This window comes from Larus michahellis, chromosome 7, assembly GCF_964199755.1.
Source record: "Larus michahellis chromosome 7, bLarMic1.1, whole genome shotgun sequence".
Taxonomy (NCBI): Eukaryota; Metazoa; Chordata; class Aves; order Charadriiformes; family Laridae; genus Larus; species Larus michahellis.
The window spans coordinates 51343051-51369758 of record NC_133902.1 but is presented as its reverse complement, the minus strand read 5'-3'; the positions used below and the strand labels follow the sequence as shown (position 1 = coordinate 51369758).

The 26708-nt window shown below is 39.0% G+C and overlaps 1 protein-coding gene across 3 annotated transcripts in view; it reads left to right on the top strand.

The window, feature by feature from the left end:
- The window catches only part of DPP10 (dipeptidyl peptidase like 10), a 543420-nt gene that overhangs the window by 509595 nt on the left and 7117 nt on the right, over positions 1-26708 (top strand). For all 3 annotated transcript variants that reach the window (XM_074594714.1, XM_074594712.1, XM_074594713.1), the window contains exons 14-21: positions 4210-4301; positions 5853-5900; positions 6622-6743; positions 10630-10677; positions 12774-12872; positions 12981-13050; positions 22392-22586; positions 24154-24208. In XM_074594714.1, the coding sequence (XP_074450815.1) occupies positions 4210-4301; positions 5853-5900; positions 6622-6743; positions 10630-10677; positions 12774-12872; positions 12981-13050; positions 22392-22586; positions 24154-24208 (729 nt within the window). The remainder of the gene's footprint in view (positions 1-4209; positions 4302-5852; positions 5901-6621; positions 6744-10629; positions 10678-12773; positions 12873-12980; positions 13051-22391; positions 22587-24153; positions 24209-26708) is intronic.

Sequence of the window (26708 nt, the reverse complement as noted above, 5' to 3'; positions counted from 1 at the left end):
CTGTGGTGGCACGTAGAGTCTGTAAATGAAAGGTACTTCCCGAGTACTCTCTCTGGAAGATTTCATGTTTTCTTTGTACCTCTATAGACAAGCAGAGATGTTTTCTTGTTAAACCCTTCCGTCAATAAGAATGTTTTATAGGCACAGAAATTCAACAGACCTGCAGAAATTCACATTTTACCCTCTTTATTACACTATATAAGCATAACTATAATTTTAAATGTCGATTCAGAATATTCATAATTCTGGTCTTACACACAACAGTAAAGGGAGGCAATACTCAAAACTTAAAATTTTGCAGAAAATTAGGACTCTCTTTTTACCCTTTTCCAGTGGCTTCCATTTCCCAGGGTCATTGCTTTTTCCAAAGAAGAGTCTGAAAGAAGATAAATTTGCACTATGACTTTGAAGGTCACCAATACGAAGATGTGATGAACAAATAAAGGAAATTATGCCCTGGAACGGAGCACTCCAAGGCATCTATTTAAATCAGCAGAGCATTAATCCAGATACTTTAGCAGAGCCATATGATATAGGAGGGATTATCAAGGTACCCAAAACATCAAAATAGCAGACTTGGCACCAGGCAAATCTATTATCTCCCTTTATGACAGTGTTCTGGTACGAACATTATTAAGGCTGAAATATGTTCACAGTGGCTGCAGACAGAAAAAGAGCAAAAGAACCTTAATGAAAATTTAACCTGAAGAAGCAAGAACAAGATACTCGTTCCCTAGGGTAAATATATCAAGAAAGAATCAGACAAGAAAAAAGGGATCAAAGACATGTAAAATTTTGTCTTCTAAAGGAAACAGTAACTCAGATGATGATCTTGTAAGGTGCGTTAATATAGTAACCACACAAAAATTCACACCAGAACAAAACCATTTAGTCAATCAAGTCTTATTTTGGTTTCTTTCCCAATATGAATAAGTGTCTTTAAAATACATGAAATAACAATGGCGTAGATCTAAAAATTAACTTGGAGCATTCCCAAGGATGTTACAGATACAATCAAATTAGCCTTAAACCTGTAGGCTCTGACATTTTTCACTACTAAAGAACCCGGGAAACTTGATCCTAATTCAGAAAAATATTTAAGCAAAAGATTAAACACGCTCCTATTCAATATGATAATTAAAGATATACCTGCTGTTAAATACATGTTTTAATCCCTCCAGAATAACGTTTAAAGTCAAGCTTATGATTAAGAATTTAGTATTCTGTCCCTTTTAGGCAGAATTAGAGCTCCTGGGTACTGTACAGCTTCAAAAACCAAAAATACCTCTATTTTGACCACCATCACCATGAATATAAACGAGTCTGAATGGTATCACCAATGACAGATTCAGCTTTAAGTATATAGCTGCTCCTGAGAAGAAGAGGAAATGTGATATCCCATGTACCAACCATTATTCATCAATAAGCAACATTCTGTGCGGTAATGGGGCTGATACAGAGCAATAAAGGACGGGAAATGTGTTTATATGATGTGTTTTACACACTGCATTAATCTGATTGTCCATTATTTCTAAAGCAAACATGGAGGCATAAAAATTATATTAACCGTTGCACATAAAGTCTTTTGTCACATCAGATGTTTGTCACACCTTGTGAGAACCACGGTGGCATAACAGGTGCCCTGCAGAATTTAAAGCAGTCAGCTGGTCGCCGGTACTCAGATGATCACAGTTTATTCGTGATGGAGCTCGGATAACTTTGGAATTTGGCATTCAGATTCTTGTTACTTCTCTATACTACTCGGTACAGATAGCAGCTTATTAACAGAAATCACCCTCCAAGAGCAGGAAAGTTAAAACACAGAACCAATGTGAACGTACAGTGACAAAGAAGTAAATTTCAGTGGCTCACTTTAGATTGACTTAATCACTGAGGCTTATTTGTCAGTCTTGCAACGAGTGATGACAAATGGTCTTTCTTGGGCTGCTTTTCTTTGACTGTACCTTAGAAAAGCACGTGTCAATGCTATAATCAAAGCAGGTTAGCAAAAGCATCTAATGAAATCTTTTTGAAAGGGGAGGTTGCTGTTGAAAAGGTTACTGTGTGTCATATATTATTTACTGTCTGAATGTAGAGGGCTGGACGTGTGTTATATTATTTTCAAATGCTTTTAGTAACTTATGAAATATTTAAAGGAAATTGATCTCAAAATGGGATTGAATTGTGTTATGTATCTAGAATTTTCTTACTTGGGGTTTTGCAACTCTAGAAAGTCTCTTTTTACCAACCACAAAATAAGAATTATAAACTAATTTTAATGGATCAAGGCAAGAACTTCCTGCAAGCTTCATAAATTATGTATTATGGCTGTAACCTTGAAAAATAACCATGTTTATTAACACTTGGCTGGGTTTTTTATTGCTGTTTCTTGTTAGATTCTGTGATCTCAATATTTAAATATCTCTTTCAATAGTTACAGCTTCCCTCTCTCCAGAGAAGAAAAAGTCACTTATAATAAATCACTAATTTCTATTTTAATCATTCGCAGAGACAGGACTGAAGTTGAGAACCTTCCTGAACAAAGGAAGTGTTGTCATAAACATATGTACAGCACCTAGCACAACGTCCTGATTTCAGTTGGTACTTGCAAGACTTGTCATAGAGTTACTACATCGTTCTTTTTTTTTTTTTGTGGATCTGTTAGAAAACAGATCAGTTCTATGGGACTTATTTCCAGACATGTCATTTCCAGACATGTCTCATAGGTGTCCTTGAGCATTTCTGCTTTCTAGTTATTGCTGCTGCTGCTGTAGAGCTCAGACAGAGTTTACAAGGTATGGTTCAGGAATACAGGGATTCAAAAAAAACTCTTTGTCTTTATGACTTTTTGTAGGCCACAGAACCCCTGAGGTCACTGTGATTAGGTATGGACTGGTGCTCCGGATTCAAGGCGCATGAGGCCAGAAAGCACCATTAAATCCTCCCTCTGACCTCCTTTGTAACTACAGCTGCTCAGTGTCACCCACTAAAGCTGAAATATAAGCTGAAGTATCACTTCTTTTCTTTACAACATTTATCTTGAATTTGAAAACAAGTAATTTCTATATTGAGACCAAGCATCGTAGCCCTAGTACAGAAAAAACATTCTTCGAGTATGTGCCTATCTGAAGTTTGAATCTACAGAAACCTAAGCAAGAATTTTATCTTTTGCACTAGGAAGCACTCTCAAATGAGCTTCTGACTCTTCAGGTTTCATTATTTTTAACCTGTGTTTGATGACGGATCTGTTGCAGCTTCCAGCCAAAGAGTTTGGTTTTACCTCAAGGTAGATGTGCATTGCATCCCCATGTTTCCTCATTGAGTCCCTGGAGCATTGGCTGAGAGAACCGCCATCACTTTCTTTGAGAGAGATTTTGAATTTCCCCTTGTAGCAGTTATTTTCCCAGGGTCACGCTGGAATAGAAGCCATTTATGCTAGGGAGCAAGGGATGCTCCCCAACTTGTAAGCATTTGGTTCAGTTGCCAAAATTTGGAGGCTACTCTTGGACTCTCCTTATAGACCCTGGATAAGGAGGGGCTGCTTCTGAGTGCATAGTGGAGCAGGGCCTTTAACTAGCTTTAGATCCTGTGAAGTCCTTTGTCTGAGTTTATGCGTTGCATTTCTCATAGAGGTTGAGGTCCCTCTTGCCTCCTCGGATGAGAGTGGTGGTGGTGCCCTGTCTTGGCATAGCGTCTTTGTGGTTATCTTGGCTCAGTACATGGTTTAGTGGTGGTTTTGGCAGGGTTAGGTTAACGGTTGGACTCGATGATCTTAAACGTTCCTTCCAACCTAGACGATTCTATGATACTATGTGGTAAAAGTGAAAGCTTGGTGAGCGCACTCTGGTGCAGAGTTTTGGTTACAGGGGTCTGAGTTAGATTTCCCTGTAGGAGGGGAACCTAACTCAGGGATTAGAGAAACAAATCTTGAAGTATATGGCTTGTATTGTCTCTTGGCACACGGGCAACGGAAAGAAAAATTGTGATGGAAATTGGGATCATTTTAACGACTTTGAAAAGTTTATATATGGGAAGTAAAGGATTCTTGAAGTTCAGGCCTGTCAAAATGTGAGGTTTGTGATTTAAAGGTGTTATGTTGCACGTTAAAGTTTAAAGAGATGTAATCAGTAATGACATGCAGACAATCCTGCCAGGCAAAGAAAAATGTAACAAGTAAGGTTAAAACTAATATTTTCCATCTCTCTCCAGCCTAAAAGCGAACAAATCGGTGTGAGACACCTGACATCAGGAAACTGGGAAGTTATCAAAATCCTGGCATATGATGAAAATACTCAAAACATGTAAGCGCTATTCTCTTTGTCTATTTATGAAAATATCTGAGTTATTAAAGCAGAATCCGTTTAACTGGAAATAGTGTAGCTAAAATTAAGTAACGATATTTCTTTCATTTTTGAGCATTACCATAAATTTTACGCTCCCAAGTACATTAAATGCGTTTGTCAGACAATTTATCTGCCAATGTATTACTGCATGTGTTTTTACGCAGAGGGAAAAGGAGCATACCATGACATCAGTTGACTCACTGTATTTTTTAAATAAAGAAATCAACACACAATGCAGCAGTAATAACATTTTCGTGGCCCTTTCCTGGGTTCCAGAAAAAAAATCATAGTAAATTTTTCCTTGATGAAATCCCTGACTCTTCAGTTTTCATGCTTGCTTGGTTACTGCATGAGATCTCTGGACTTTGTTGGGGGATCTGATTCAACCTCATAAATTCAAATTATATAGAGCGATTATCCAAATCCTCAATTTTCACCGACACCACTCCAAGCGAAACCTTTCCAAAGCCCATCTTAGCACTGTAGTGGGAAGGATGTGCAGCACACACTTGGTGATTTTTTGGGAGCAGTAAAGAACTGACACAAAAGATCCGAAGGCTCCACATAACTTGGGTGGGTCTTGGTTACTCTTCAGGTGTATCTGCACATGGCAAAAAATAAACAGATGTGTCTAATTCTGATTTTCTTTAAAAAAAAAATTATATTTCAGCAAGGACCTTTTTGAGGCTGCTACAATGCCTGTCATCTCCACTGGTACTGGAGAAACTCCCTTTCTGGCCAGTCCTTCCATGGGTTTTGGAAATTTATCTGTCAAGAATTTCTTGTTACTTCTTCAAGGTTCAGATGAAAAAATGAGGTCTGGATGCACTCAGCCTGCAGAGAGCTGGCAGACTGCACGTGGGGTGTCTCAGCCACTTGAGAGGACATCCTTACCCTCCTTCTGCCTCTCAAGCAGAAATTTTATGGGAATCTCATCTGGGACACACCAAGGACTTGTCTTGATATACTTGCAGCAGCTCTACTAAGCCTTTTTCTACCCACACAACATTGTCTGTAGACCATTGCCTGGGGTGCTAGCTTCTGTCTCCAGGTAAAAGAAAAAGTCATTCTACAGCTCAAAAAGGCTTTCAGGTATCATAAGGCCTATTGTAATTTATGATATAGTTTCATTGTGACCTTTTTCTGCTCCTTGGATCCTTCTTGGAGCGAAGGAGAAAGTTCCTCTTCTCTATTTGTAATATGCAGAAAGGGGTCCTGGTTGCTACTGGAGCTCCTGGGCATTATGGAAATTAAACAGAAACCACGAACTGCTGCGTTCATCACTGGTTTAATATGAAATCATATAGTATCTGAAATAACTACTCTGTATACTGGATCTAAATTTAATTGCAGGGCTTAGTTTTAGATATAAGTATTTAATCTTCATGTATAGTTGGGAGATTTTAATTTTAAAAAATGTTATTTATGGTGTCTCTCACTTCTCTAAACATCACCCAAATCAGACAGTTTACCAAACTGAGTTTAACTATGTTCGTCTTTTGGGCACAGTTATTTCTTAAGCACTGAAGAATCCCCAAGAGGAAGACAGCTACATAGGTAAGAAGCACCTGGGGCTGCATTAACAGCTTCTTCATCCCAAGCCATAAGTGCTATGATGACATTCTGTGAGATTAACTGCTGAGTTGGGGCTTGCGTAATCATTTCTATTATGTAAAAATTAGTACACTCAAGCTGTAACAAGGAAAGAATCACAATTTTTCAAAACTAAAAATGACGATGATATTTTAAATTTTTTTAAAAATGGAAAATATTTTAACACAAAATGTTTTTACCACTTAAGTCTTCACTAGTCCTTTATAAGCATCTAAAAAGCTAAACCTAAATGCGAGCATGTAATAAGACTGTATTTTTAAAAGTAGTGAAAATCTTCTAGATAAAAATAATATTTATGGGGTCTAATCTTGCAATTTAAAGTGTGTGGGCAAAGCGCCTCCTCCATATACAAACCTCAGTGCTTAAATCTGAAGTTAATGAGGCTTTCCACATTTTCCTACTAACGTTGTTGCCCCGCAGCACTGCTGGTTATTGGAACTCCAGTCCTGCTTTCGGCAGGTTTTGGACCCTGTCCACATTGCCCAGTTTACAGAACCGTAGTCCACTGAGTCATCTGAAAACAGTTTGCATCAGGCACAAAATAAGACAGTGATATTTTCTCAAGTTTAGGGAGTGAAACAAATTTCGTCACTCTGCTGAGGTAATTATTGGCTTATTGTATTTTACCCCCATGGCAAATGTTGCTGACCAATTTTTTCTCCAGTGTATCAACAGTGGGATCATTGAATCGTCAGTGTCTCTCATGCAACTTCTTGAAAGATCAGTGCACATACTTCAGTGCAAAGTTTAGCCCCATGAATAGGCATTTTTTACTGCACTGTAAAGGTAAGTCAAATGCACGGTATGTCATAGTCCTGTGTTTGCTTCTGAATTAACGTATTCCCTTGAGAAGTGCATTGGGCTGGAGTCTAACATTTAGCTCAGTAGTGGATTACTCAAAGTTCTGTACAGAGCTTATTGCAGGACTGTAAGTAAAGACGTTCTGTGTAAAAGCTAAATAACAAGTGATATCAGAAAGCTGCTCCAATCCCAGCCCTTCAGTCCTAATAAAGGACATCGACTTTTAAATTTACCCTGAATAAAAGTCCTTCACCAAAAAATGTGAAGTTTATAGTGGTGGTACACTGGTTAGTAACAGCTTCATTGTAATATGTATTGGGATTGATCTTGTGCAACTATAGCTAAAAAATGAGTGCCTGCTTTCTGGAACACTGTGTGTCTATGTATGTATAAATGTATGCGTACAGTGTGTCTATACACACTCACCCATATATGTGTATATATGTCTGTATGTGAGTACCTACCAAAACAAAGCTGTGGTTTAGTCCACATAGACAGGTCCTCTTTATCAATAGAATTGCAATAAATAACTTTTTTTATTGTTAGCTGCATTCTGATAGCACCAGACAGCACCAATTTGGTTCAGACCTGGTGTATATAAACAGAAAACTTAGAACCACCCCACACTGAGAAATTTATAACCTGTACCCAGGAAATAAACACTGATAAATAAGTAAGATTATAAAAACAGGTTCAGAAAAGCATGAGACAATCAATAATGAAGTGTATAGCTAGACCTGTTGACCTTGAAAGTTGCAGTATTTTATAGACAACATTTTCCCAGTGTTTTTGCTCAACTACCATCATATTGAAAACAGTAGAACACAATTCATCTGAAATACATGCGAATAGCCCATTCTATTTGCATGCATTTTTTTCTATTTCTTTTGCAACTGTACCTTTTTTTTGAACAAAAATAAAATATATGCCTGCTTGAGAATTGAGCCAATTCAAACAAACAAACTATGAATATATATTGGCTAAAATAAGGTTGTGGTTGCTTTGGTTTTGTTTTTTTTGCGGAAGTGCACCTATAGTACATAGCTGATTGGAAAACACCAAAACTGTATGGTTTATACATGGTTAAAGCTGCGGTAGAAGTTACGGAGTTATGGAGGCCCTTATCTGAGTAAAGACTGCACTAGTAATGAGCTCCTCGTGGTTTAAGCAGAGTTTTCCCTTGTGCTTGACGTAGTCCCTATGGGGAAAGTCTCAGATTCCTGCAAGAAGGAGGCTTGGTAAATTGGGAAGAGTTTTTTGCCCTAACTCAGCAATGTGCTAGGGCCCAAAAACATAACTTCTTGTTATTATTTTAGCAAAGTATATTCAGCCTGTAAGTTTTAACGTGTTCCTTTGGTATAAAAATGTGGATGCCAGCAGGAGGTTGCGCATGAAATTGCTCACAAGCTCATGACTTTCGGTGACTTTGGGGATGGCAGTTCTCTGTTTGAGCTGGTAAGGTTGTAGATCATCCTCCCGGGATGAAACCTACACTCCAGTGAGTTGCAACCAGTAGACTGCCCTAAGCTGCAGGTGTTGGGCAGGGATGATAAAACACCGTCATTAAGTTTTCCTGCCTCTAACATTAATGTATAGGTGTCAACTTGGGGTTATTCAGAGATCTTCTCTTGTGTTTCGTTAGAGCTTGGCAATTACGGCAGCAGTGTGGCCCCCATGTACTGCCGCAGCTCTGCAAAATCCCTGTGGGGGGCAGATATTTGACAGTATCAAAGTTGATTATGACATCACCATAGAGCAGGTATTAAAACTCTTCTGCGGGGAGTTGCTTCTAAGAGTAGGAGGTAAACTGGTTCAAGGAGACAGATGACACCACACCTATGTGCGTACGCACTTGTTTTCCGACACAAAAAAGCCTGACTGAATTGTTACAAAAGCAATTTGCCCAGAAAAAGCCCTTGGGGGACTCTGGCCTGCTTTGATCTATACAAGTTTCAATTCTTCCACCTCCGGTTTACCCGTGAGCACCTTTATTAGGATAGTTTTTCCTTCTTAGTTACCCTCAGCCAGGAGCTCTGTCTTGGTATACAGGCTGTATCAGCCTCCAGAGACTCTCCTGAGTGAGGAGTTCTTTCTAGCCTGGTAGGCGAAGGACCGGCTCTAAGCCTCTCAGTTTTGGCGAGTGCGTCCTTTACACTTACTTTCCACACTGCTTGGGAATTTTTCCTTTAGCACTTCATAAACAGTAACAGATACTAATCTCTCCACTCCAACGAGGTATTTCACAAAGGGAGTAATTGTTTTTCCCATTTTATACAGCAGGAAATAAGTTATGGATTTAGTGTTAGTTACAGAAGGTCAATGGGAAATCCAAGTGCTGTGTTTAATTCTGATGAGCAGTAACACAAGTCTGTCTTTCTTTTTTCTGATCAGCTTTTTAATCTACTGTAATCTCCCTTTTTCAAAATCTGTCATCATCCTTCTGTCTTTTAGTATGGCAAATAGAGCTGTCCTGGAAAATGCCAGTGCTTTCCCTTCTAAAACGGTCATTCTTAAATCAGAATTCAAAGCAAAATGACAAAATCAGAAGTAAAAAGGGCTGGAAAAACAATGAAAGAAGAAGAAAAAGGACAAAGAAAAAGAGACAGCTGAAGAAATTATCTTTTGAAGAGCTAAGGCAGAAAGCTTTGATTTGTCAGGAATCTACCTGTAAGATTTTTGTCAATAGTGTCCCTTGAGGCAGCGAATGAAATTGATAAAAATCTTTAGTGGAGTCTGTCAGAGGCTGTGAGTGGCATCATGCTATTTATTTCAGGTATTTAAGTTTCCCTAGGCTCATGCCATAATTAATCGAGAGAGACAACCTCCTCAGGATGACTCAAAATACATAAATTAAGCTCTGTCTCTGAACTGCTCTCAAAGGGAATCTGTTTTTCTCCAAAAAAGAGGAGTCTTAACTCCTAATTTCAGAGGGTCTATGCCTTCATCTACCATGGGGTCCTCAGGGACTTCAGCTGTTCTGCATCATCCTTCCTAGACCAATAGTGACTGCCTGCATGTAATTCAAAATCTTAAGCTAAAACTAAGTTTCCCGTGCACAAATTCCACGCTGGCGCTGGGGACACAAATGTTCTCTTTTGCAAGTTTGCATGAGGGGCTGTCCTCAGAGCAGGGACAACAGTCTCAGCCCTACTTCTGAGTGTGATGAATGTTTGGTCACCCCAGTTTCACGTGCCATCTTGTGCATTTGCACAGTGCCCATTGACATGGAGAATTATTCCTCGTGCTTTTAGTTTCTTAGTGGTACGGTAAAAATATATCATCGGACATTACCATGAAATAAGATTAGATTACATTACACCTAGATTTAACCGTGATGCTGTTGGTCTTGCAGAGCTGGCATACTAAAGGAGCTTCTTAAACAGATAAATAAGTGAAATATGTAATAATTTTTCAACACCACTGTAGCTTTTCCATAGAAAATAGAAGCGAATATTATCATTAACTCACTTCCCGGTCAACCTGAAGTCACCGTTTCTGAATGTTAGACTGCTGTATTTTAGACAGTGCCACTAAGTGCCTCCATAATTTTTTTATTCTTCACTTATAGCTAAAACACAAGATGATAAAAAAAAATTTAAAAATGCTCCTTTCAGGTGCAGAGGTCTAGAGTGCTTGCTGAACAGGCAGAAGGCAGTCTCCGTTTCCCGCTTTGTTGGTACCGTAGTCTAACCTGTGTCCTTCTGAAGAGACACTAGTGGAGTTACTGCTGCGTTTGAAGGGAAGCATGTCTACAGGGCATCCAGGATCTGGCCTTACGTGATCACTGGCGTTCTCATTCTTTGTTATTGACTGAAATACTGAGTACTAACTACCCCACACTTACTCCGTTTTCCTTCTCTCCTCAAAACAGGGCCAGGCGTTCCAGTTGTTAGCGTGCACAGTACAAGTAATACTGCACGTGAGTATTCCTTATGGAAGAGGTATATTTTATTGTTGTCCTTGATTCTTTTGGCAAGCGCGAGGGAGAAGTTGCAAGGAAATGAAAACTAATAGATGGCTTATTCATATAAAGTTCTATTAATTACCTTTTAGCAACATCCACGTCTGCAAATGATAAGGAAAGAAGTTAATCAAATGACTAAAACTTTCCCTGGCTTTTTGGATATGTTTTATGCTAAGTGCTTATCATTGATCTTCTATTTACACTGGAGTTAATTAGATGGCAGGTTGGTCTTCATCCATTTCACTTTCTATGTAAATCATGCTGCCATTACAATACACCTTCTTCATTTTTAGAGATGTTTTTAAAGTTACAGTCCAATTATGTTTGGAAAATTGATCATCAAATCTGACCTACATGTGATGAACTTAGTCCTTCTCTTACGTTTCTCAAATCAGAGCAACTCCACTGACATTTTCAATGATGGCAAATCCAAGAATAAAGGCTTTTTAGGAGGGTATTCAATACCTCTAATTTTCAAGCTTTACTCATTGCTTTCTGTATATTGACCCCAAATCTGTTGCTGTTTCCTGGCTGCCTGAGGTGCTTTGCAATGGAAGACTATTCTTCAGCAGCAGAATTTTCCTCACTTAAGTATTTCTGTGGTGCAGCAGAGGTAACAACTTTGCTACCTCCATCGCCACTGTGGCTCCACGTAGCACAAAGGTGTGGATTAGAGGAAAGGGGACGTCTTTTCATTTAAAACCGCTAAACCAATCCTTACCTATTCTAATTTCGTTCAGCAGGTTATCCACAGAATTTTACCCAGAATCCAAAAGTCCTGAACTGCAGAACTGAACTTGTCTGCATCCCTGTTGTCGTGGGCCAGCCACTGTTCAGCCGTGACAGTGGACCTAACATTGCATGTTGAAGTAGCAAACTCATCCATACTATCATGCTATCGAATGTTAATTGATACCTGCACTTTGGTTTCCTGTTTGGTGTTTTTTGGTTTCTTTTTAATGTTGCTGTTGATAGTCTTCGCAAAGCTGAGTGCCATAGCACACCAAGAGGGGGGAGTTTTATCCAACTCAATAAGGGGTAGCTATTACTGCTCAAAATAAATGCATTTACTTCTGTAGAGCTACTCAGTTCTCTGAAGGTAGACTTTTGCTCTTTATTACTTGCATCTAAAATACTGTTGGTAGTGAATTATTATAAAAGAGATTTACATACAGTATCTTAGAGCAAAACAAAGCAAGTCAGGATAGAGGGACGTTGTTTGTTGTAACAACAAGAAACCAAATAATAAAAGAGATAATTTACCGTTAACGTTTCAGTGCAAGATTAGATTATCCTCTTCAATTCATAAGCGAATGATTAAGGATTACTCCAATTATTCCATCCTCAGACTGTAATTACACCATTTTGGTTGACTGCCCAGAACAAACATTCTTTTTAGATTACCCGTTTTGGCCCTACGTGGAGGGTTTATTGTTTAATTAAAAAAATTACATTTTGGAAGCAAGATCAGTAATTTGAGTAAAAAAGAAAAGGGAAAAAAAAAAAAGAACTAATTAATTGTTCTTTCATGTGCAAAGGGATTGCTTCAAATGTATCTGCAGCTTTAAACCAAACTGAAGTCTTGCTCTTGGTTGAAGTGTAGAAGACAGAGAAGGATACGCGATGATCAAGTAGAGCTGTGCTGGCTAAATACTGACTTGGAATACGTAGCTTGACGAGGATGCCTGCTTGAGGCTTCGGATATCACCCAGCAGACCAGCCTTTCCCTGTAACAGCTGCTCTTAGCATTTGCCACGGATACTAGTATTCATGTTGTTCATCAGCAGTTTTGTTGTTAGTGCTTAGAGAAAACAAAGCCTACTGAAGCCAGAAAATGGAATAGATGTATATGTTTTGAATTAAGCTGATTGCTCAGTTCCTGAATTGCAAAGCAGTTGCATTATAAAAAAGTATTTGCAGAAGGAATTCATTTACAAGATTTATCGTTGCACGTTTGTCTCTCTTTCTTTAATTTTTTTGAATCTTGATTTCTCTCTGATGTGGTGATTCTCTGTACCCTTCAACTTGCCTTTTCTTCCTGTTTTCTACAGAGTTTTATATTTTGGAAAGTAATGCTGTGTTGAAAGAAGCTGTTTTTAAGAAAAAGAATTCCAGGACTGAAATTAAAATGCTTCACATTGAGGATTACGGTAAATTTGGCAAAACGTTATTTTAACAAACCAAAAATTTTCTTACAATGTTACTGTTTTCCATCTGTGTAACTACCAGCCTTTAATGTTTTGCTCTTTTCTTAAAAGAACTCCCTTTACAGTTGTCACTACCAAAAGATTTCACGGATCGAAACCAGTATGGCCTTCTATTAATAATGTAAGTATCTGTGTAGAATCACTCCAAATAATAAAAAAGTACTTCACAGAAAACATTTAACTCTGTATTAGGAAAATGTTTTTTTACCTTGTGTAGGAAAATTACCTTATGGATTTGAGTTGATAAATCAAAAGGCTTGTTTTCGGGAAAATTTTGTTGTAGGTGCTATGTGGTAGAGATGCCTGGGGTTTTTTGAGCTTGGGAAACCTAGCTCTGCTTTGTAGTACTTTTGTGTACATGAGGCACTGGCCTTCTGGTGGTGTAGCTGTGAGGAGTTCTGCAGTCTTTCCTGGCCCCATACTGATCCCTACCCACAGAGGATCTCATGCAGAGCATGTGCTGCCTTTTTTTTTCACATTTTATTCCTGATAGAAACGGGTAGAGCTTGTAAGAGGGACTCAGCTAAGATGCATAAAGCAAAACTGCTTTTTGGAGTACTGGAAAGAAGAAAAAATTATTTTTGAGCATCAATGGCTGAAGGCATTACAGGCATGATCCAAAGTCTGTTGACGTTTGTAGAAAACCTCTAGCAACCTGTGCTGTTCTTTGGAAAAGAAATAGCGTGTGTATTTCTTTCAGAGACAGCCAGCTTTTAAATTGCATGTCTGCAGAACGTATAGCAGAGGAAGAGAGCAGTCATCAGCGTACCTTCATCCTACCTAGGCAAACCCGTGGCAGCCAGCTCAGGGCATCATCCGTTGCTCTCCACCTGAGCTCAGCATGGGTCTGCCATGGGTGTAGAGGGCTTTCCTGTACCTACAGATCTTCTTCCAGTCCCATTTGGAAGGAATTGATGTAAATTTCACTAACACAGATGTAGGAGTGCACTGTGAAATTCATGAAAATGCCACATTAGTGGGGCTGTATCACCTGGAGTAGCCCTCACCTTAGTGACAGGAGACGTTGTTGCACATGGGGTCAAATTTACAAGCTTGAGCTGCTGAGTGACCCCATATTCCTCTGCTGAGATCAGATCTTAGATAAGAGGACAAAGGGCCATACAACTGCTTATTTTTAAGTCCGGTTGGTGTTTAAAACTCATGTTTTTCAGTTGTATTTATCTGCTCTGCGTAGGCTCTCTGCTTTTTGAGTGGCTCAGGAACACGTTTGTCTTTTCTTGTGGAGAAACAGGACATGTGAATTATTTTATCTTTGCGGTGTTTGCTAGCATGATCTTGATTGTATTTTAAGTAGCTCTTTTAAGTGTGCCAAAGGCAAACGGACTCTGAAATGACGCCAGCAGCGTTCCAGGGAGTTGCAAACGCTTGCACTTATTCTGTTTTCTGAGAGCAGGGAAACACTAAGGTGTGAGCAGTGTAACGCTTTCCGTTTTAAGTGTCCTAGTAAATACATAATCTGCTATATACAGTTATGGTAGAGTATGCGGTTATATGCTCATGTAGAATCTAGAGAAAACAGGAGGGGAGGATCAGAAACATGCAGAAAGAAAGGCAAGGGCAAAAATGACAGGAAAAGGGAAAAAAAGCTAAGGAAGTACTGCTGTGAGAGGTTTTTAGATACCAAGAGCTGAAATAACTGAGAACAGTATTGAGGTGAGGTCTGTATTTAAACTTACCAAAGTTGTCAGTACCCGGTGAGCAAGTAATGTGGCCAAGTCATAATGTACGGATATATTTTATAATAGTTTTATTTTTTTTTTATGATGTACATGTGGGATAAAAAGGAAGTTCATCCGCTTACGAATACAGATTGTGTATCTACATTTATAGTATGGAGACTTTGCTTCTTTTTAGTCCAGTCCTCGTCTTTGCAATACTGAATTCTCGATGTTAGCTTTAACTGGAGTTATTCTTAGAAAACCCTATACACTAATGAAAGCACGAAACTGAAAATACGAAATCTATCCTGGCTTATGTAAAGTTGCATGTCCTCTCCCTTAGACGAGAAAAAAAGAAGTTATATTTCTTCAGCAGCTTTTTACAGACTTTAAACCAAGGTTGCCAGCAATCTTTTTTTGTGCTAAAGATGTCCCCAAATAAGATATAAAACTGAAAACTGTCACTGAAGTTACGGGCGGTTCTCTTGTGGGATGGTTATTTGAGCCTAATAAATGCTGCCTAGCTCTTGAGAGAGAACGATTGGAAATCTGTGTGCGTGCAGAGGGTAATTTTTTGACCTACACAACTACAAATTGACATCTTAAAGTTTATTCCACTGTCAGAAGTACTACTTTCAAAACAAAGTATTCAGGTCCGAGAAGAACATGTAGCTCTTACAGGAAACACTGATTAGTTGTATATATGGTAACGTTTCCCAGATATTTGACTTTCCTGAATGCCGTGGTGATACTGTTGGGACTGATTGAGAAACACTCTGTTCCTACTGCTAGAAGTGTTAGACGGGAATTGTATTAGTGGCTAATAACATGCGCTGCCTTTCATGTTATTCAGCTGCACCTGCTTTCTTGCTTACATTCTCAGCCATGATACAATTATTATCTTCCAGCTACCGAAAGTTTGGAAAAGAATGCGTACCAATGTCCTTGGTCAGAATATTGGTTTAATTGTATATCCATTTTTTGGAAAGGAGATTCTATATAACATCTTGATCCAGGCAACATACACTTAAATGTATGTAAAGAGAAGATATATATCTGGAAAAGTGAAGTATTAGCAGATATGAAGGGGCTTTTGCTTTACATCTCAGTAACACTGCAATTTGACAAGGACTTAAGAAAAAGAGAGGGAGGGAAGGAAGGAACATAGGTAAGGAAAAAATAATGTGAGTTTAAACTTGAAATTCACCTAATATGCAGTCTCTGCAGCGCAAATTAAATGCTAGTTAAGTGCATATAAGCTTCTAAATGCCTATAGGCTTTGTCCCTTAAGCTGGAGGGTAAAGATGGCATTATAAGATCTAACATGTTCTGACTGTTTGGCTGCAGGGGTTGCTTCAGAGTCACAACAAGCCTCCGGTGAAGACTGATCTTCCCAATGTCATACATTTTGCCAGGATTCGGTTTGCCTGTGTGGTCTTGGCTCTGTCTGTAGACCAGACTGCACTGGTGACTAGTTTCACTGGCTCAGAATAAAGTGGGTTTTTCACGGCTGAGGTTCATAATTTTACTGTAAATTTTCAGCAGTAGCTTTTGTGTGGTGTTAATGTGCTCTCTGGATCAATAGGGTTACAACTGCAATAACGGAAGTTGGAAATGGATAAAGGGAAGAAAGTTTGGTAATTTTTTTTTTCAGATCACCGAAAGCTAGTAGCCGTATCAAAGGTTCCATGACTGTAATAAGGCTCCTGTATTCATGCAAGGATGCCTACAGATAAATTTGAACTCCCAGCACATGGCACCCAGGTATCTGAGTGTTAAAGCTGAATCCTGGAAGGGAACCTGTTCCAGTGGATTCTGGTCCTAGTGTGAAACCTGGGTGTGAACTCACCACAGCTCCATGTAGTCACAAGCTCAACTTAAGGACCAGGCCCTGAATATCCTGTAACCTTCATCATAAGGATTTTGTGAAGATTCACCCATTAGCAGTTGCAAAGCTTAAATCATTGTATTACTGGATTAAATTTTATGTCCTTCTGTATGGCCAGACTGTCTCATGTAGAACCCAGTTATGTCAGCTAGCACTATTTTTCTTTCCAGAATTGTGTTGCATAGGCCATAAAATGCTAAATAGATTATAACACTCTCCTTTCTTCCATTTCTTCTCCTAAACCACTGATAGATTTCACACTCAGTTTCCTTCTGATATAATACATACAGTGTAGCTATAGATTAGAGAGGTGTACAGTAATTGCCTGAAAGAGTGATTATCATCTCTTTTCTATATAATTAAGATCAAAGTTTAAATTTCAGATCCTTGATTTTCTCATTATGGTTCACCTTACTCATTAAAAAAGTTGGAAGATACGCTCCTTGGTAACGCACAGGAAATGATTAAGTAAAGACTCTGGCATTTAATCTGGATAATAAAATGAGAGGTGATAATGATTCTTTATTTTTTCTTGAACATAATTAACCTCATTCCTTCAAAATCTGTAGATAATGTATCTTAAATGTCAGCATTTATTATTTAACACCATTTAAAATTGTCCAATATGTAAGTGGATATTGTAAAACTGAATCAGTGGAGAGATTGTTCTGATCTTTGAGGGGGAAGAAACCAACAGGTATTCTCCAAAGTAACAGTGAACTGTCTCCGAGAGGTTGTTTGTTTGTTTGTTTACTTGTTTTCTTCCACTTTGGTAATAAAAAGGAAACATTTCACCTGTTATTGAAATGCTGAAAGTTTTGGGCCTGGCACAGGCAATCAAACCTGTTTATGCCTCCAGTTAATACACTCTCAGGACTGATCGCAAGATAAGACGGTAGGGTTGGAAGTGAAGGCTTCTTTTTACAGCTTCGGGACTAACTCATTAAGAGACTAGAAGAAATGTAGAGAGGCATAATGCAAGTATTGGGAAATACTCAAGATCTGATGTATGGCAACACATCGCGTGTACCTTTCATTTGTTGTAAAGGATTTCACTTGTTCTAACTGGCAGCTGTTGCAAGTGAAGGAGCAACGCTTGGCAACATGGTGAAGTGTAAAAATACGTGGCGCATTCCACTGCTTTGCAGTATGTTTGCAAGGAGAGCATCCCTGAAGGCCTTTTTGTTAGGCCAGTTCTTCCTCTGTAAAATAGCTGCAAAATGTACTTTTCTGGGGATCCCTAAGTCATGTGAAGGATTCACTGATTGCTTTGCACGCCATCCGTGTAACGCCTGTGTTCATCCTGCCTCTGCCGAGTGTGGCAGTATTTTACTGCTCTGTTGTGTTTATGTTACATCCAAGTTTCTGCTGGAGAGGCTTTTCCTTTCACTCTTAGGTTTTCTTCCCCATTCTTTGAACTTTGTAGCACATTTCAAGGCCCAGAGGGGAAATTCATTTAGCTTAGGCTAAAAGGGGGATAGATTGGAGGGTTATTCCAGCTTTTTAATTCGCAGGAGCAGTCCTGATGCTATGGGCGGTGATAAACCTGCTCGCTCCCGTTCTCTTCAGTCTTGTCCCCAAAAAAAGGCTGGGGAAATAGTTGAGCTAAGATCCGTCCTCTTTCAGCCTCCCCTGCCTCCTGTTTCCCCCACAGCAGTACACATCTTCCTGTGTGAATTAAATGCTCGTTTAATCTTCCTTAGAAAAAGACAAAAGGAGATTTGAGATTCCACCTCCTTTTCTGATGACAGGACAGTGTTTCATCTCTTGTTCTCAAAATTGCATTTTCAAAGTCTTCTGCCTCAAGGGTTTCAGAAAGATATTTTAAGAATAACAATTTTAATTTTTGTACTACTGTCTGCTTCATTCCTGTCTGTCACATGATTCTGCCCTAGTAATGGAATCACTTCTGGTGATGTGTTTTAATTTGCTTGGCCATATCTGCAGGGAGGAGTTGTAAACAAAACTATCTGTTCTTAGTTGCAGTCTGCTATATCTAAACAGGCTATATGAACAGAGAGAAAACATTTGGGATTTTTTTCTCCTCAGTGTTTGAGGCTATTCAGATTCTCTAATTTTTGGCCAGTAGTGATGGGTGTGCTTGAAAGCTGGTGCTTGTGAAAGAGATGCTCATGAAATCTGAAAATGAAGTGGATTTTTCTATTACACCAGTTTTGCAAAATGATCTTCTTTCCCCACTCAGTTTCACCGTAAGCAAAAGATGACTTTTATCAGTGATATTTCTTTGCATAGGTTTTATCCTCTGAGTTGTAGTCTTCTCACATATTTGCTGTCAGGATACCTTTTCCATATGCTGGATCAAATCCACTATTTTGCAGAATCGGAAAGAGAGGTACTGGAAATTAAGGAATGATGATAGCAGTTATTTGCCATGTATCTTTTAAAATTGTTTCCCTCCGCTCCTTGATCAGCCCTGTAACTTCTAAAATTCCTATTTAAAATCTTGCCACTTAGTTTTTAAATGGTGCAAAACCTGGAACAAATTTTGCTGCAGTCACAACAGCGGAGTGGCAGAGGAGTATTGCTCAGAGTACAGCAGCAACAGCCTCTCTGGTAGCACTCTGTTATTCCCCGTAGAATGTAACTCAAGTCATGAACAGAGACTTTAGTTTAAGCTTTTGGATATAGAATCTGAAAGAACAGATTCTTCTCTTTTCAGCAATGTATGAACTTACAATGAGCTGCCCCTTTTCCCAGGCAGTCTGAGATGTATGCGACTGCCTTGCAAGAAGCATAGAAATTACTCACTAAGGTCAATGATATCCGTGTATTATTGATGGCTTCTGTCTATTTAAATGGTACCTCAATGGTGAACTTCAGCAGTATGCCTGAGTCGTCAGCAGTTGCGCTGCCACGGTGGAATCATAATCCGAGTGTAGTTGCTGTCGAAGACACACACTGGGCAGCTCTGAAACAAAAATAAAAAAGGGACGGTGCAAGTGCTGTCACTTAAAAGGAAAAAGAAATTATCAGGGAGAATTAGTAACAGTCTTCATTTGAATCATTCTGCTCTTCTTGTTTGACTCTGGAGATGATGCTCCTTAAGGAACCCTTGGGGGATGTGAAGAGCCTGTAGCTTCGCATGGTCCCTTTGGTGCTGGCTTTGATTTTGCTGTAGTGCTTTGGCTAGTCCATGGGTCCCTTACGGCCATCCATAGTCAGGTGGGACGAAGACTTCTGTGTGTGTGTTACACCCAGGCATAAATGGCACGGACTTTCTTCCAGGCTTACTAGTGGGGTTAAGAAATAATTCTATGAAGAGAATACCACTGAAGAGTAGGTAATTATAATTAGGCTGTAAGTAGCGATGAGCGTAAAACAAAACCTGACCTTTGAGATAGCTGTAATCCCAGGACAAACTCCCCAGATCAGGCTGTGCATCTAGTATTGCACTGCAGTAACAAACTTGCTTTGTTACAGAGCCCTCGGGGTGATGTTCAAACTTGCGTAAAGGATTAATACCTTGCAAAAGACCCATTTAAAAGGTTAAAAGTGGGTCCTAAATGGTGCATAGGATATATGCTGTGTCTCTGTGGAGGACAGAAGCACACCTCAGATAATCAGTATCATTTTATAGCAGCAGCTGAAAGAGTAAAGAGACCTTCTCATGCTAATAGGAATTTTGACATGTACCTCAATGGAAATGGCTTTAAATGCCCGTCACAGACTACTTATGTGGACATTCTTGAAATAAATTAGCCACTGGAAAATTGCTTCTGAAAGCAATACGTCAAACAGCCTATCATGCAGGAGTGGAAGATACGTAGTGTTTAAAGTCTGAGCCTAAAAGTATCCCAGCTATGCCCTCCGGAGAAGGAGCTTGGGAAAACATCACTCTCAGTTCTCGACCACTGAGAATCCTCCTGAGGTTCTGTCTGTTGTTCCTTTCTTAATAAAAGAAATTATCTGAAGGTATTATCTTTCATTTAAAACCCTTTTTGGTTTTAAGCACTTTCTGGTATAGAGAAAGGCTTACAAATGTAATGGTTCTTCCTCTATTCCCAAGTGCCTCGATAGGTAACATGTATGTATGTATACACACATGTACATATTACCTAGATGTATAACATGCATAAAACACATGCAAACCCTGTATTTGTTTTGGTTTTATGTTAGGTAGGGAGGAAAGCAGGCTGACTCAGGATATTTTCACTTGTGAGGGGTACATTACCCTGTTGGAAAGGTACCTAGACAGAGAAGGATATTTCTGACATACTGTTGTGGAAAGTTAAAAGAACTTTAAAAAAAAAAATAAAATTGTGGCTGGTCTCAGGCTGCGACTATTGGAAGTAGTGGTCAAAGCTCTGTGAAAACACCTATGTCAATGTAGAGTGGTTCTGAAAACCTTGCTCTGTTCAATAGGCATAAATTGAAAGAATTGTTCTGCTCCTGCTCTTATTGTAAATAATAATGATAATATACTTCTGAATTTTGTGTTTGCTGCAGAGCTCACTTGATAATCAGTGTTTCCAAATTCATTGCTCTGCATTGTTAGCAGTTAGTGTAATCACAACTGAATTGGTTAAGCAAACAAAAAAAAATGCCCTTCCTTTCTTTTTATAAAGCCAAGTATAAACTTGATGCACAAGATAAGAGTGAATGAAGCATAACATGTTGTGACTGGGTCTATAACCGAGTAACCCTGATTTCAGTGCCTGATACAGCAACTACATAGGTAGGTCTGACTGAATTTGAGAACATAGGTATTCATCATATGCTAGCTAATTAATAGGGCAATTACCTTGAAGATGGTCTGTGTTATCCGCAGCTGAAACCAGATATTGAATCGGCACCTTATTGTACGTATAAGGCAGTAGTTACTGTAGGAGATTTTTACCTCTCTTTCCTCCCCCCAGGTTTATATAAGTCTCTTTGGCAAAATAATAATTTCTGCCTTCATCTTTCTTTCACCTTAGACAGGATATTCCCACAGACACTGTCCAATCTAATTTCCATACAGCCAGCACAGACACTTTTACATTTTAATTTGCATTCCACTGGCAGATGCAGCCTGCATAGGAGTATTTTGCATTTAGTACAACTTCATGGTAGCCTGCTCTCTTATTCTGTGTTTATTTTGGGGGAAAAATAATGACAAGCTTCCGTTTTAAAACTGACATTTTATTTTCTTTGGAAGGAAAATAGTATATTTGGCTTCAATAGAAAATGCTTATTATTGTTCCTCTATAAACTGCAGTCTCCCATTCTATTCCACCTTTTCTGCTGTAAAACACCTTTTTATTTTTAGTCAGAAAATAAATTTATCACTCCTGCCTGCATCCATTTCTTGCTATGAATTTGGATGGAGAAAATATGATTTTCTCCAGTGTGTACTTTGTACCTATTCTTCTTTGTACCCTATTTCAAAAAATCCATTCAAGGATACAATAATGCAATTACTTTTGTTTTCTAAGATGACATCTTTCTTAATAGAATTATATCTCCTACAAAATCGTCATCAGGGTACTGAATGAATTTTCCGTTTTGTCTGTTTAGTGTGACTTAACAAATTCTACATGAGCCTTCTCAGAACTGAGCTAACCGTTAGTGATTATGTTATTTTTTTGCTTCACTTTATTAACCTATAAGCAGCACTATGTTTTTTAGTTTTCTCTCTCTTTCTATAAAATATTTTCAGGTATTGGAACCACTGCAACATAGTGGTTATAAAGTTAAAGAGCTTATTTTGCTTACTACTACTGCAGGGATACCAGCACTAGCTAACGTGATGGTATCGGTGGAAGTGATAATAATTCAACAGGATTGCATAACCGACTGAACTCTCCAGCTAGGTTAAATAAAATATCGGAGAACGGCAAAGTGCATCACATTGTCAATAGTCTTCGTTTGTGTCTGGTGTGTTGGTATTTGCAGTGATGAAGCTCCAGGCAGCCAGTTGGTTACAGATAAGTTTCACATTGACTGGGACTCAGTGCTTGTCAACTCTGATAATGTCATCGTAGCTCGATTTGATGGCAGAGGGAGTGGATTTCAAGGCCTTAAGATTCTACAGGAGGTCCACCGATGCTTAGGATCAGTGGAAGTGAAGGACCAAATAGCAGCCGTAGAGTACGTATGTGCAAACTTTTCTTCTCTTTTACCCTGCTTCCACCTTGATGAATAAGCATTTTTAACTGAAACTGCCCCGAATGTTTTCTTTGCCTAGTGAATACCGTTAATGTTTTTTTTTAATGCAGTTGCAGATTTTGAAACAATAATCTTTTCATTTCAAACAGCAAATAGAAGATCAAAGAGGTGTTTGCTTTTTGTGGTGGTGCTTCCCTTTGATAAAGCTGTCCTTCTGTGTGCAATCTAAATACGGCATCTGAGCTAATTCATATTTGTCTGTATTCCTTACGAAAATTCCTTGTAGTGCACGTGTTAATGTTTAACTGCATTTATGTTACAATATTTTGGGCCTATGCTATAGGACACTGTTCTCATTTCCACCACAGTGTTCTGGAGTAATCAGACAAAGCAAATGGAGTTATAATGGTGTAAATGAGAGCAAATTTGGGCAAATGCCTGTTATTTCTCATTTGCATTATCATTCTTAGACTGCACCGGCTGCAGAAAAAAGTAATTTCCATCTGTGGAGTAATCACACGTGTTTGACAGCACGCTTTACTCAGGGTGCACATGCCAAAATGGCTAGTATCAAGGTCTAGATGGACTTTTTCTAGGGATTCTCAAGAAAAGATAGATTTTAAGCCAGATACTTTATAATTTCTTTTCTTGTTTTGAAAAGGGATGATGCTTCAACCATTGCATGAGTAGGCAGCTGTCTCTTGCATGTCATACCCGGGCAATAGGGCTCCTAGAGTTCATGTTGGTCAGGAATGGCCTGCTTTGAGCAGAGCAATTCAAGGCAACCCTTGTGAAAGGGCCCTCAAAAGCAGGCCATACGCTGTGTGGGGAGAACTGAGCTCTCTGCTCAAACACTAAGATGTTTTAGTCTAAATTACATCTGGCATCTTTTTGGATGCACTGCATGGGAAAAAGGGAGTGTGCCCTTGGCCGAGAGGAGGTACTGCAGCTGGTTTTGTCTCCTCAAAAGCAGTTGGATTTTGCCCTCAGGTTATTCTGTCTTTTCTTTATGAAATTCACTGTTGCTGATTAATGGCCTTGATGAGAGAATTAATTGTTGGGATAATTATCTAGATTCAAGAAGTTGCATTCATCTTACCTTCCTTTAGCTGTCAGAAAAAACTAGGCACCTGGTCAAAATCAGTCATTTAAGCTCTGGTCAGTGGAAAATCCTGGCACTTCTGGAGGGTGGTTCTCCCCAGACTAAGAGGAGTTTCCAGTAGGGGAAGAATGGCTCTTTGAGGGTGTCCCTCTTCTCTAACTGAAGAGCAGATGTAAATGGGCAATTTAGACAAGGTGCTCCAATTCAGGTACCTAAAGCTAGGTGAGATGAGTCCAACACTGTTTGCCACATAGAGAAGGAATTAGAAAGCAGATCACATTTCCCAGTACAATAATTCTTTTATTGGCATAATTTATTCTTCTGCTTGATCTGCGTGTATGACATTTCCCTACTGTACAGATAATTTTCTTTACATACTAGATCCAACAAGTAAAATTCACCATTTTACTTTACCAAGGTAAAAAACCCCCACTTTTTTTCTTGCAGATCACTGTTGAAACAGCCCTTCATTGATCCTAAGAGGCTGAGTATATTTGGAAAGGTAATGTGCAAAATAGCAGGATGTGTCATCGTGATTGTTTAAGAACATGCTGTCAGTTCATAAACAAATGTATTTATCTATTTTCCAAAGGCAATTTGAGTTATTAAAAAGGGGGGAAAAACCTGCTGTAACTTACTTTATGTTCTGTATATTCTGAATGGGTATTTGAGATCAGTCAGATCGGTTTTATGGTACTGCAGTATTTGTGTTTCAGAATCTGCAGGAGAAACTATTTATCTGCTTTCATTAGAAACTTTAATACGGGCATAGATTTTGAGAAAGTTTGTTTCTTCAACTTTTACATTTGTGCTGCAGTTAAATTGACAACATCCTTTTAATACAACTTTTGCATCTGAATGTTTTACTGACCCTTGAAGTTAGCTGAGTTACAGCCCTGTGCTACTGTCAACAACGTCCTCTTTGTGCCATCTGCTACAAGTCTCGCCGTTGCTGTTTTGTCAGCTGGCTTCACCGCGTGGCATGTCGTTGCCTCTAGCACGAGATAGAACAAAGCAAAGGCTTAACCTTTAGTAACAAACTGAATAGCATTTTACTGATGTCTATTAAAAACCAGCAATTAGAAATGCCACATAATTGCTGCTGCTTCTATGAACTAGCATGTGCGACCTTTTTTTTTTCTTAAAGTGTTTTCTTAAAAATTGAGATGTTTTGTGCCTTTGACCTCAAAGCAATGACAAACCATGATCGAGTACCCAGACAGCCCCCCCAGTCATAAGTTATAAGAGCAGCATGCGTTCTCCTATGAAATTCCTTAGTTCCCATCCCCGCTCTGCTACTGACTGGCTGCATGGCCTGGCCAAGGCCTTTAACCTGCGCGTCTCTGTCTGAATGCGAGATGAGCGTATGGATATTTACTTCCTGTATGGCAGCGTTTTGAGGACTAATTGATGTTTGTCGAGCGTACTGAAAACAAAGTATTATTATTAGCGTTCCACATGAAAGTGGTCTTCCTCAAAGATCTGAGATCCTGCCACTCTCCTTGAGCTAAAGAAACTGCCGTCGCAAGAATACCAGTAGCATCAAAACTGGTATTTGGCTCATAGGGCAGCAGCCACAGATTTTTTCAGGGAGGATATACAAGTAAGGCTGATTCCATCCACCAGATGATCATCTCCCACATTTCTGTTTAGGTTTTAGTCCCCCTTACCAATGTATATGAAAGTATAGATGCATGTAAGCGTCTACACTTCTCTATATCCTCTTCCCACAAGCGACTGAAAATGTTATTTCTGAATTGAAATCACTAAGCCCCCTGAATTTCTCACTTGTTTCTGACTTCAGAAATTCTTTTCATTGCTACTTGGAAATTTCCACTTGTTCTCTGTTGGAAGTTCAGCAGCATCTTGTTTCTTAACAGTGACATGATGAGACAGTTACCATGGACCATATGTATAAACATGGTTTTACATATCTGCCAAAGGCTACATTTATTTTCTTTCACAAAATATTAATTATGATGGTGTTCCTGCATTTATTTTCTGAAGGAAAGATGGAGGAATGAAAAGTGGCAAGTGAGAAAGCAAAGAGCAAAAACTGGGAAATTCGATAAGCTTCAATGCTGCTTTGAATACAGGGAAATTTACCCTTTCCAAGTTGACCTCTCAGAGTTGTTTTCTACTGCCATACAGAAATTCATAGAGTTTAGAAGTCGGTTTTAGAATTAGAAAAAAAAGTCTATTTAACAGCTTCTTAGGGTTAATTGTATTTCCCTCCACTCTGCTTATTTTAGAGTCAATTAAAAATCTTTAAAACTCATTTTCTTTCTACTATGTACAATGTGACAGAAAAATTATTATTTTTTTTATTTCTATGCATTAAATTGAGCTTACTGATGGAAATAGAATGAATGTACGCTATGCTTGAAAATAAGAAGGCTTTGTAATTGCTTAATGCTGATCCCATAAAGCTGGGCTTGTGCACGCTGTCATGGAGCTCTTTAAGAGATTTTAGAACTACACGGAAATAAAATTCTTGCCGCAATCAGTAATGTAAACTAGGAACAAGAGTAACGAGACTGCCCAGAAGGGCAGAGTGTGGAAAATACCTACTTCTGACTGCCAGGCAATCTGCCAGTGCCACTTTGCTTGTCTCCATGAGGGGTATGAGCCCAAGTGATGCAGGATCCAGGGGCCTTTCTGAACTGTTGCACAGCGAATTCCGTTTCCCTGTAGTTTGAATTTTTCTCATGGAAGTAGAAAGAGAGCTTGAAAATAACTAGCGGCTTCACAGCCAAACAGCTTCTTGAAAATACAGCAATTAGGTTGTAACCACAGAAATCCAACCGATGGGTGAGGCACCGTGTATCCTTGCATCCGAACGTGTGAACTATTTTCTGCATTGTCATTGTGAAGTGCTTCTAAAAATGTGATCTGACTGTGTAATGTTTCTGTCCTGGAAAGCCTGGCTGGAAGCAAGGGCATAAGCACAAAGGAAAGAAATTCCCAGGAGAACTAAAGCAAGCTCTTAATGAATACAAGAC